Raw genomic sequence first — 12433 nt, 5'->3', positions numbered from 1 at the left:
GGTTTATAGGTTTTATGGGCTTTTCTTTTATTTTTTAAATATGATTTTTATTGATTTTTAGGGAGAGGAAGGGAGAGAGAGAAAGAGAAGCATAGATGTGAGAAAGAAACATCGATTAGTTGCCTCCCACGAGCACCCTCACTGGGGCCAAACTCGCCACTTGCGTGTATGCCCTGACCAGCAATCCAACCGGCAACCTTTTGGTGCAAGGGATTTTGCTCAACCAGCCACGCCACACTAGCCAGGGCTGGGCTTTTCTCATTAACTGACTGTAAAAATAATGAGCTTACCGTTTTCCCCCCACCCAAATGCTTTTATTTTCTTGGCTTGCCTTATTGCATTGTCCACCAACGCCAGTGCAAGGGTGTTCGAACAAGTGGACTTCTGTGATCCAACAATGAAGGCTTTAAAAAGTGAACCTTCTGAGATCCCACTTTAAGACGCCAACACAGAGAAGCAAAGGAAGCTCACAATAAACGTAAGGAGGAAAAAACGCATGCAAAAGAAGAGCCTAAATGAATGAGACAAAATGAAGGACAAGCAACAGGGGAAACAAAATGAAACATTGTTTCTTTAGAACCGTGAGTCATGCTGCACGGGAGGAAAAGATACAAAAGAGAGGTTCCCACATTAGGAGTGAGAAGGGCAACACCAGCGCAGGTCTTAACCATAATAAGGAAAGAGACTGTAAATATTATTATTATTATTATTATTATTATTATTATTATTGCAGCGGGGGATGAAAACCCTGTGATGTAGGCCCCTTCCCTGGAAGGGAGCTCAGAGGACTCTGCAGGGCTCACAGGCGTCGACCTTGACCTTGTCTCACAGTGGAGATCATGCCCTGAGAGAGGCTCCTTGGTATCTGCAACTTTTTACATTTGTTCCCAGCAATGGGAATCTTGGGCTCTGCACTTGCTAATAAGGTGCTGGGATTCACTCATTTATTTACGACTTTCATTGATTCTTTAGTGAGAGGAAAAAAGAGGGAGAGAGAGAAACATCAGTGAGCTAGACACATCAATGCTGAGAGTAGCATTGATTGGCTGCCTCCTGCATGCCTCCTACTGGGGTTCCAGGCAGCAGGCCGGCTAACTGGTCGCCTTTCAGTGCATGGGACAGCACTCAACCGCCTGGCCTGCTCCACTCAGCCCAGGGAAGGTGGCTGGAAGGAGGGAGAGTGGGGAATGTGGAGTAGCCCCAGGTCTGAGCAGCACTGAAAGGGAGTGTGCGCTGGCTCCTGGGAGCAGACAGGCTGTCTGGGTCTGAGCAGCCCTTGTGCACTATCATCCCTCCCCCCTCACTCTGGGTGGCCTGCGACAGAATAAGGAATGCCAGGCAGCCAGACACACCCAGGTGCCCTCCCCTGGGACGGCAGGACGAGGAGAATTCAGCGTCTCGCTGCTGCCGTCCCCGGGATTAACTGTGCTAGGGAAGTGTCTTCATTTGCTTCGTGCTCAGAAACATTGATCCCCCTGGATGCGGTTTAATCCATTCCCCCAGGACACCCCGACGTGGGATGGCGCTGTCTCTACATTGTTCCAGGCGCAGTACCTGTGTCCTCCCCAGGGAGGGGACACGGGAGGCTGGGGGGTTATTGGGGTCACTCGGCACAGTGAGAAGATGCTGCTCACAGCCCCAAGGCCGCCTCTCCTCGGAAGGTCAAGGGTGCTCACCAGACTCTACAGGAATCGTTGAGTAAGCCGAGAGAGAAAATAAGCTTAAAATTTCGAGTTTGAGCCCAAGAAATAAGCACTTGGTGTTTCCAGCAGGGAAGTAGGATTTAAGGCTTTATTTGAATGTGCTTTTTAAAAACACGTCCTTTAAGACAAGAGGCATGTAGTAATACCTTTTCTTTCCTAAGTAGAAGAAAACAAAACAAAACATGAAGCAGCAGGGTATGTGTTTTTCCCCCTTTTTTCTTTCACTTGATTAAATTACAACTCAAGGCCAAAAAAAACCACCAATCCTATTAAAAAATGGGCAAAGGATCTGAATAGACACTTCGTCAAAGAGGACAGGCAGATGGCCACGAGACTTCGGAAAAGATGCTCAGTGTCATAACCGTCAGAGAGATGCAGATGGAAACCGCAAAGAGCCCTGGCTGGTTTGGCTCAGAGGTTGGCCCGAGGACTGAGGTTCTTGGGTTCGATTCCGATCATGGGCACGGACCTCGGTTGCAGGCTCAGTCCCTGGCCCTGGCCGAGATGCCTGCAGGAGACAACCAGTCCATGGGTCTCTCTCTCACATTGATGTTTCTCTCTGTCCCTCCTCCTCCCTTTCACTCGCTCTAAAAATCAATGGGAAAAAATATCCTCAGGTGAGGATGAACAGAAAACAAGAACAAAAGCAAAAAACAACCCCCAAACCACAAGCACAATGAGAGATCCCCTCACTCTTATCAGAATGGCCATTACCAATCAATCAACAAACAGCAGGTGTTGGCGACGGTGTGGCCAGAGGGGACTCTCATGTGACGCTGGTGGAATGCAGATGGTGCAGCCACTGTGGAGGACAGTATGGAATTCCCTCCAAAAATTAAAAAGGAAGCCGCCTTTTTAATATTGCAAGTTTTACAGATGTCCCCTTTGTGTGTTTTCCCCCACCGACCCCGCCCCACCTCCACCCAGCACCCACCTCTATTGAATGGCCAGCAGTCCCACTTCTGGGAATAGATCCTAAGAATCCCCAAGCTCATTCCAAAGAGTGTATGCACCCCGGGTCCATGGCAGTGTTATTCATCATGGCTAAGGTCTGTAGCAGCCCAGGTGCCCGTCAGCAGATGAGTGGATAAAACAGCAGGGGGACAGTTGAAACCGGTTTGGCTCAGTGTATAGAGCGTCAGCCTGCGGACCAGGTTCGATTCCGGTCAAGGGCATGTATCTTGGTTGTGGGCACATCCCCGCAAGTAGCAGCTGATCGATGTTTCTCTCTCATCGATGTTTCTAACTTTCTATCCCTCTCCCTTTCTCTCTGTAAAAAATCAATAAAATATATATTAAGAAACACACACACACACACACACACACACACACACACAAATAGCTGGGGGACATCCACACTATGGAATACCATGCAGCTGTAAAGGAGAGGGATCTCTCAGCCTTTGAGAGGCATGGAGGGACCTGGAGAGCATTGTGCTAAGTAAGCGAAATACGCCAGCCAGAGAAAGGCAAACACCGTGTGATTTCACACACATGTGCGACACTTCATGAACCAAATAAAAGAACAACAAAAAGAAATAGACTCATAGATGCAGAGAACAGACTGACAGCTGTCAGAGGGGAGGGAGTTGGGGAACTGAGTGAAAAGGGTGAAGAGATTAGAAAAAACAAACAAACACACTAAAACTCATAGACACAGCAGCATGGTGGTGACCAGAAGGAAAGAGGGCTGAGAGGAGGTGAAGGAGGGGAAAGGGGGGGTAAACGGTGATGGAAGGAGATGGTGAATACATCATACGATATGCAGATGAAGTAGGATTGTGCCCCTGAAATCTAGACAATTTTATTAACCAATGTCAGCCCGATCAATTTGATGAAAAGGAACATTTTAATTATAATGTGAGAAACAGGATTTTTTTCTAAATAATATAATAGATACAATGTAAGGGCATTTTTAATAGACTGATTTACGGTGACTGATTCTTATCTCCGCCATAAAAAGAACTGTTTGTTTTTTTCTGGCTTACATATAAATGATTAATGTAATTTCAATTTTCATCGATTTTTGAAATTGTTTCCTCCTTGCTTGTGGCTAGGTGAAGGATTATTTTTTCCCCACACTCGGAGAAGAGTGCGCAGTCTGGTCTGGCCTTGGGAATGAGTTCCTCGGAGTCCATTTGAAGTCCACATTCTGTGTCCTGTTGATTTTTTTTAATGTTTTAAAGGGCAAGGAAGACGCTATGCAGATTAGCTGTCGGACTTGTGTTGGTTTATTGATGAGAACACGGGAGCTTATTGGAGAAGCTCAGATGGGAGAAGGGAGTGTGTGTGTGCACATGTATGTAAGCTGGAGCGTTTCTGAAGATACACGTCTGTGTGGTTTCCCACTGGATCCCTGGGCTGTGTCTCCCGGGAGAGAACTGGGACAGTGGGCTCGAGGGAGGTGAGCGGGAGCAGGCGTGGGCCGGAAAGGAAGGAGAAGGAATAGCGCTGGGCGGAGGCAGAGGGGTGTGGTGTTGGGGGAGCGAAGCTGGCAGCCCCGAGGCCAGGGGGTGACGTCCCCCAGGGGGTGTGGGTGGGCGGCAGGAGGTGCACTGGGCTCAGGAACTCACCACAAGGCTCCAACCGCAGAGAAGGTCCCCCAGTCCGACTCGGAATCCCACGAGCCCACGGGAAGGAACCGGTCAAGGGTATGATTCCCAGTCAAGGGCACACACCTGGGTTGCAGGTTTGATCCCCCGGCCCAGGTCAGGACACGTGCAGGAGGCAACCCATCAACGTGTCTCTCTCACATCGAGGTTTCTCTCCCTCCCTCCTTCCCTCCCTTTCCTCTCTCTAAAAATCAATGAAAAACCCAGCCCGTGTGGCTCAGTGGTTGCCCTATGAACTAGGAGGTCACAGTTCCATCCCTGTCAGGGCACATGCCCGGGTTGTGGGCTCCATCCCCAGTAGGGGGTGTGCAGGAGGCAGCCGATCCATGATTCTCTCTCATCTTTCTTGTGTGTTTTTTTTTCTCTCTCTCCCTCTCTCATATACAAACAACTATTTAAAAAATAAATAAAGGTAGCATTTCCAGGGGGTTTGGAGGGGGGTGAGAGGGAGGAAGGAACGGGGTGAGACTGTAATGATGGACACCTGCCATTACACGTTGGCCAACAATTGTCTCCTGGACCTGGAGCTTCTGTCGTGTGGCACATGGTGGTTCCCAACAATGTGAGGGCTTTAGGGCCCCTGTTCTTCACCCCAAATTGTTTGTAAAGATTTCCCCATTATTTCTTAACCCCATGGTACCCTAGAACCACCTACACATAGGCCTGAAGTTCAGGTTCCTTACTCTCACTCTGATGGTCTCCTTTAGTTAATTGGGGTGTGGGGGGGGGGAAGTAGACGATAATTGGCTTGTTAAATCTCACCCCAAGGAGCTCCGATGGAGCTGGCTGAGGCCGGGTCTTTCCAGGAGACTCAGGCAGGCTTGGTTTCAGAGCAGAGGGGGGCCTGTGCGGGGTGCTCTGTGCCTCAGGAAGTTTGTGATCTCGTCAGTAGCAGTTCCTGGATAAAATGAAGTTATCAAACATAGTTAAATAACTTTTAGTGCTTGTAAATACCATATTGTAAATACTATGTGGAAAGCAAAGCATTCTGATGTTTATTCATTAAAGAGTCTGACTATAGGATCTGAGAATGGCTAGAAAGCCCTCTCTCTCTTTTTTTTTTTTTTTTTTAAGAGTATTAATTTTAGAGAGAGAGGAGGAGAGGAGAGAAAGAAACATCAATGGTGATGAGGGCATAGCCCCACAGCTGGGGAGGAGGGCACAGACACAGCTGGGGAGGAGGGCACAGACACAGCTGGGGAGGAGGGCACGGCCCCACAGCCCAGGTGGAGTACCCTGCAGGTGCTGGCACTGGAGTGATATTTGGGCGCAGAGCTGGTTCCTGAGAGCGCCAGGCCACAGCAGAGCTCCTTGGGGAAGTTTAAACCAAAGGCAGTTTCTGGGCCTGATGCCTGGAAACGGGAGGCAGAGACGGGATCGGCGCTTTTGTTTCGCTCCCCAGATGGTGTGATGCGGGGCCAACTGTGGCAGCTCCAGCCCTAAATCAGATGTTCATGGATTCAACACATATTGTGTGGCGCCTCCGTGGGCCCTGCTCGGGGATGGGCTGCGGGCGGCCGGCGGGAGGCCTGCCCGAGTGGCCAGGCAGGAGGTGAGCACAGCAGGTGTAACCTTATCTGAACAACTCGCCAAAGAGAGCCTGGGCTCCTGTGGCTGGCTGTTCCTCTCCCATCCCTGCAGGCCACATCTGGGCTAGTGTTGTTAGACCAGGCCTGTGTTTCAAAAAGCAACATTTGCTACCCTAGCGAGTGTGACTCAGTGGTTAGAGCACCAGTCTGCACACTGACCAGTCTGGCCTTGGTCCCCAGTCAAGGGCACAGACCTGGGTTGCAGGCTCCATCCCTGGCCTCAGTTGGGGCACCTGAGGGAGGCAGCCAGTCGAAGTGTCTCTCTCACATTTATGTTTCTCTCTGTCTCCCCCTCCCTTCACACTCTCTACAAATCCATGGGGAAAAATACCCCAGGGTGAGGATTAAAATAAGATGAGTCGCCAACATGAAAAACAAAAAGACAAGTGAGCAAAGCTGTCTGAACCCCAGCGGCTGCTTCCTTTGCTCTGGGTGGCCTGGGACCCTCCCAGCTACCCATCTGGCACTTCTCACAGTCACATCCTGTCTGTTGGTTCTTTTTTATTTCTTTTTATTTTTTTATTGATTTTTTACAGAGAGGAAAGGGGAGGGATAAAGAGCTAGAAATATCGAGAGAGAGAGAATCATCGATCAGCTGCCTCCTGCACACCACCCACTGAGGGTGTGCCTGCAACAAAGGTACATGCCCTTGACCGGAATCAAACCTGGGACCCTTGAGTCTGCAGGCTGACCCTCTATCCACTGAACCAAACTGGTTAGAGCTAAAAAAAAATACATTTTTATTGATGTCAGAGAGGAAGGGAGCCGTTCAGGCTTCTTTAAGCAGGAACATGCATTTGGCCAGACGCTCCCGGGCAGATGGTGTCCGGATCGCAGGTGTGTTTGGTGTGGTCCGCACACCTGTTCTGAAGTTTGGTTTAAATGGGTTGCTTGAGCCAAAACCAGTTTGGCTCAGTGGATAGAGCGTCGGCCTGCGGACTGAAAGGTCCCAGGTTCGATTCTGGTCAAGGGCAGGTACATTGGTTGCGGGCACATCCCCAGTAGGGGGTGTGCAGGAGGCAGCTGGTCAATGTTTCTCTCTCATGGATGTTTCTAACTCTCTATCCCTCTCCCTTCCTCTCCGTAAAAAAAATCCATAAATGGGTTGCGTAGGAAACCGGGACACCCCCTATAAAGCTCTGCATGTCCGGGGTCTTCTGAAAACTCGGGGCGCCTGGAGGCCCTGGGCTCACAGTGCCCCGAGGGACCGCCCTCCCCCTCCCTGTGGCAGTGCCTCTGTGACCTGCGCCCTGCGCCCTGTTATTCCTTGCAGGCTGGCAGCCTGAGCCCCCATCCTGTGCGCCAAGGGTTTCTCCTGAAGCATTGCTTGTTTGCAGGAAAACAGCCAGAGCTGTGCCCCTGTGTGTGAGGGGGGGAGAAGGAGAGGGGGGTAAAGAGGGTCTGTCTCCTCCGCTGAAATCCATACTGTGGGATACATTCACAGCTTGCCTGCATTTAGACTCACGCCTCTGTGTTGATCAAGGGGAGGTGTTACACCCCTAATAGGTGTGAGTCCCAAGCTTGTAGCTGTGCATCGCCGTGATTAGCATTCCCAGAGGTGTCAGTGTCACTCCGTTCGCTGTGATAAAACAAAACTTCAGAGAACACACAGTGAAGCAGAACAAGGGCGCAGCCGGTGTCTCTTTAAAACGAGTGGGAGACCCGCCTTTTCAGCGCCTCCTTCGTTGAAGTCTTGTTTACCCGCAGCCAGGTGCCCGTCGTATTTAATTTCTGCACAACAGCCGCGGGGACATCCTGTCTCCACTCCAGGGGCCGGCTCAGCGGACAGTCCCCCTCCTTCTCCGCACATGAGAGCGCTTACACCCACACTCACCGCCCCGCTCTGCAGCAGCCACACCGGCCTGAGGGCAGAGGAGGTTTAAGAACAAGTAACTTGCCCAAACTGGTTTGGCTCAGTGGATAGAGCATCGGTCTGTGGAATGAAAGGTTCCAGGTTCGATTCCGGTCAGGGGCATGTACCTTGGTTGTGGGCACATCCCCGGTGCTGGGGATGTGCAAGAGGCAGCTGGTCGATGTTTCTCTCTCATCGATGTTTCTCACTCTCTATTCCTCTCCCTTCCTCTCTGTAAAAAATCAATAAAATATATTAAAAAAAAAAAAGAAGAACAAGCAACTTGCCCAAGGTTATACAACAGTATGTGTGCATGTATGTATCTATGCCACATACATGTGTACACACATAGACACATACACCATGTTTAACCACAATTTATTCTGCCTCCCGTGGGTTATGCACAATTTTTTTTTGGGGGGGGGGTACAAGTTACTTCTTTTTTTAATCCTCACCAGAGATATGCTTTTTATTGATTTTAGTGAGGAAGGGGGAGAGGGAGAGAGAGAGAAACATGGATCTGAGAGCGATGCTTGCAGAGCAGGGAGTGCGGGTGTGCGGTCGTGGGCACAATGTCAGCTCCAGAGCGGCGTCTGTTTCTCCCGTGTGAAGTCGGAGGAGACGTTCTGTGGCTCCCAGACAGGTGTGCGGCCGTCCTTCCGCGTGAACCTCTGTCCTGTTTGGCTCGGGAAAGGAGAAGCGCACCCGGTGCCTGTGCGTCTGGGAGAAAGGAGGCCGCACTCGACAGAACAGCTGGACGGAACTTCCCGGGAAAGGAAGCGGCCGGAGCGTTGGCCAGGCCGCACTCAGCGCTGCCCGCAGACGTTTCCTATTACAGATGCGTATCCATATTTCATGACCTATTATCTTCTCGGCCTCTAAATCCATGCGACGAAAGCCGCAGATGGTCTTTTAGAGCAAACACAGGAACTGTGCTCGAGCCTTTTTGGCTTTGGGTCCGAGGCCTGGCAACGCTCGGCCCTCAGCTGACTGGCATTAAGGACGGACAGGGCCATGGTCAATACGCACCCACGTGGGGAGCTATTTCCAGCCGGCCGTGGGCACGTGCTGTGGATATCGTAACCCTCTGCTCCCGATGCAGGCGTCTACGAGCAGAGAACATCCTGAAGGCTACCAGCTGCTTTCTCATTCATTGGAGACGATCCCATGAAAGCTGGAGAGCAGATGGCATTTTGATTGGTGTGTGTCCTGCTCTTGGGGCTTCCTCTGTCATTATTTTGGCTCGGTGGCTTCCGGAGGGGGAGGGGGTCATGTCTCTTTAGCAATGGGGAGCACCCCGGGCCCTGATTGCCTTCGTTGCCTTCGTTGTGTATCACGGCAGCACCCTGCTTGGCGGTGATGAAAGGAGCAGCGTACTTTTTAGATATAACGTTCCTGAAGGAGTTATTTTTTTTTTTTATCTCCAAACTTCATACAGTGTATGCCTGTGTGCGTGCTTATATGGGAATGTTAGAATGTCCCTCCTTCCTCTCTGATATCAGACCACCATTGGCCTAATGTTTCCTGGCTGTGCGCCTGTGAGTCGGAAGGGAAAGATAAAGTGGGTGTGCTTGGGAAGTGTGGTTTCTTATTATTCTCTTGCGCCTGGTACAGATGACAGTGCGTCTGGTGTGAATAACCCGCCCCTTGCAAGTCTGATCGTGTCAACTCCTGGTTCCAAACACAATGACTTTCCCCGGGCTTTGCCCTGAGACCAGCACCCTTAGCCCGGCATCTGAGGCACCCCTCCCCCCCCCCCCCCCCCCCCCGCTGCCGCCGCCCCATTGTACACCTGCAGCCGCATCGCCTACGCACACACCTTCGCCATCCGCAGCCTCGCCTGTGGCCTTTGCTCTCACCGCAAGCCGTCAGCACCTGAGTCACAGGGGCTTTGCTGAAATACTGACCTGCTAAAGCCCCGCTGCATGATATTCATGCAAGAATCGGCCTTCTGCCAAAACCAGTTTGGCTCAGCGGATAGAGCGTTGGCCTGCGGACTGAAAGGTCCCAGGTTCGATTCTGGTCAAGGGCATGTACATTAGTTGCGGGCACATCCCCGGTAGGGGTTGTGCAGGAGGCAGCTGGTTGACGTTTCTCTCTCATGGATGTTTCTAGCTCTCTGTCCCTCTCGCTTTCTCTCTGTGGAAAAATCAATAAATATATATATTTTTAAAAAAGAATAGGCTTCACTTCCAGCCGCCTGGGAGCCGGCAAGTCCTCGCTTCTGTCCAGAGCGCTACTCCTGTAGCTCCCTCCACCATCTCCCCTCCCCCTCATAACAGGTATCCTGCCCCTCTTGGCCACTCTGTGCCTGCATATGCAAATTAACCTGCCATCTTTGTTGGATTAATTTGCATACTCTGATTGGCTATGGGTGTAGTGGAGGAGGTATGGTCAATTTACATATTTATCTATTATTAGGTAAGATATGTAGGTCATGGGCACAGACCAATCAGAGAGCAGGATTCTGGAACTCCTGCTAGCCAGGCATTTGCCCTGAGGTGGCAGGAGTGGGGTCCATGCCTCACCATGGACCGGGGACCAAGATGCCCAATGCCTTGAGGTGTCTGTACATGAGACCCTCGTAGTCTTCCCAGCATGTCATCATTGGACAAAATGAGGAGAGTTGGAATGCCAGGGTTATAATTGCTGTAATTATCATCTCGCCAACGTTTTAATATTTGACATATTAATATTTAATATTTCGGTGTTGAACACTTCTGATTTTATGAAGCCACTTCCATCTGCCTCTCAGTTACATAGAGTGTTTTGTTTTTTTTTAACGTCTCTACGTTTCATACATCTCCTCTATGGCATCCAAAAAAGGTGCATTTCCTCTGAGGGTTCTGAGTGGCATAGAGTTTTAGGAGGAGGAGGAAATGTATTTTTTAAGGCAACTCGTTTTTTTTTCAAGCCTAACTTCTTCGTACATATATTTTACAGATTAAGGGTTTACCTGAAGATAAAGCACCCTGTTCATCAGAGACTGGACCAGAGTTCCTCCCTGTGGGCAATTAAAGATGCTGTTGTCATGGAAACAGATGGTCCTGCTGTCATTCATTGGCTGCCTGGGAGGTAAAACTAAGCTGTCTTTTCCAAGTTGAGGTTAGAAATATACTGGAATCATATAGTCAATAATTTTTAACTGTGGAGTAATACTCCTCCAGTAGCAAGGAACAACAGTTTTGGTTTGTTTTGTTTGTTTGTTTTCAGAAGGACAATTCAAATACTCTCTTCTGACTGTCAGATTCTCATTTCAGCCCCTGATTTTGGCTCAGTGTTTTATGCCTTCTTATGTCATGAGTCTCCTGTAGCAGGCGAATGCAACAGTTAATCAGAATTTGCAGACGTTCATTCATGAATATTTTTTTTCCAAAAGGAGCTAAAAGTTATAATCTCCAGTGTGACGAGCGAATATAAATTTTAAAGAAAGCCGGTATTTTTATATCTCATCTTGAAAACAACAGTTTTCCTTTTAGATAAATTATTTCAGGGAGCAGAAATAAACATAGGCTCTTTATTTGTTAACTTGAGAAATCTGAAGTTCAGAATAAAACAGAAAGAAAAAGGAATAATTTTCCCAGATATCTACTGTACAAAAACAGCTCTTATAGATCACTTGATGTATTTTTTTTGTTCGTTTTGTTTTGTTTTCTGAAGGAATGGATAAGTAAGAGAAGATTTTAAAAATTAATATATGTATAACACATAGGTTTTTCAAAATTTTCATTCTTCTCACTGTGAAAATTCTCCAGCGCCTCTCAAGTTGAAAGAATAGGATGGTGGACACCCACACACACATCATTTAGATTGAACTGCTGGGCCATTTCACTGTGTTTGCTCTATTTGTGAACATAGGTGGATGTATTTTTTTGTTGTTGTTGATTGATTGATCAGCTAAAGCCTTTGAGAGTAAGTTACCGAAGTCATCGCCTCTCACCCCTAAAAACTTCAGCACCCATCTCCTGAGAAGACCAGTTTTCTCCATAAACACCATTTCCTGGAGCTGACCCAGCCTTGCCCAGTTTCCCACCTAGATGAGGGCATCGCTGTGTAATGAGGCCAAACATGTCAGCTGTAAAACACACGTTACCAGAAGTAGACTTTTAAGCCCTTATATCAAATTTCAAACATCCTTCAAATATTTAAATGAAACAAAAACTGCCAACTTTTATGTTAAAGGATTTCTTTCTAAACAGATTTTCCCCCGTGACATCTCAGTTTTGTTCCTGAAACAACTATTCATTTAGCACCGTGGTCGGCAAACTGCGGCTCTCAAGCCACATGGGCTCTTTGGCCCCTTGAGTGTGGCTCTTCCACAAAATACCACGGCCTGGGGAGTCTAGTTTGAAGAAGTGGCATTAGGAGACATTTAAGTTTAAAAAATGTGGCTCCCCAAAGAAATTTCAGTCTTTGTGCTGTTGATGTTTGGCTCTGTGGACTAATGAGTTTGCTGACCACTGATGTAGCCCTTCCTTAGGGGAAAAGGAGTAATTCCAGATTCTTGATCTTTGGAGAAAATGGAATGTAGGTATCAAAAAGGTGTTCTTCTTGGATGACATTCTCCATGGACAAAGTCTCCCTCTTGAGTTCTGGTAGAGGAGGAGGAAGATGAGAGTGAAGGGACCTCAGTGCTGATAGCATTGGAGGTTCAGTTTTTAGAGAACAAGCTTGAAG

At 48.8% G+C, this 12433-nt stretch overlaps 1 protein-coding gene across 2 annotated transcripts in view; it reads left to right on the top strand.

Moving 5' to 3' along the window:
- CNTN3 (contactin 3) overlaps positions 1 to 12433 on the top strand; it is an 88828-nt gene that overhangs the window by 16307 nt on the left and 60088 nt on the right. For both annotated transcript variants that reach the window (XM_036432097.2, XM_036432096.2), the window contains exon 2: positions 10700 to 10831. In XM_036432097.2, coding sequence (XP_036287990.1) covers positions 10777 to 10831 — 55 coding nt within the window. In that variant the 5' untranslated portion in view covers positions 10700 to 10776. The remainder of the gene's footprint in view (positions 1 to 10699; positions 10832 to 12433) is intronic.

This window comes from Pipistrellus kuhlii, unplaced genomic scaffold (assembly GCF_014108245.1).
Source record: "Pipistrellus kuhlii isolate mPipKuh1 unplaced genomic scaffold, mPipKuh1.p scaffold_m20_p_11, whole genome shotgun sequence".
Classification (NCBI taxonomy): domain Eukaryota; kingdom Metazoa; phylum Chordata; class Mammalia; order Chiroptera; family Vespertilionidae; genus Pipistrellus; species Pipistrellus kuhlii.
Note: the sequence above shows the minus strand (reverse complement) of the source record. Positions and strands in the feature narration are given on the sequence as shown.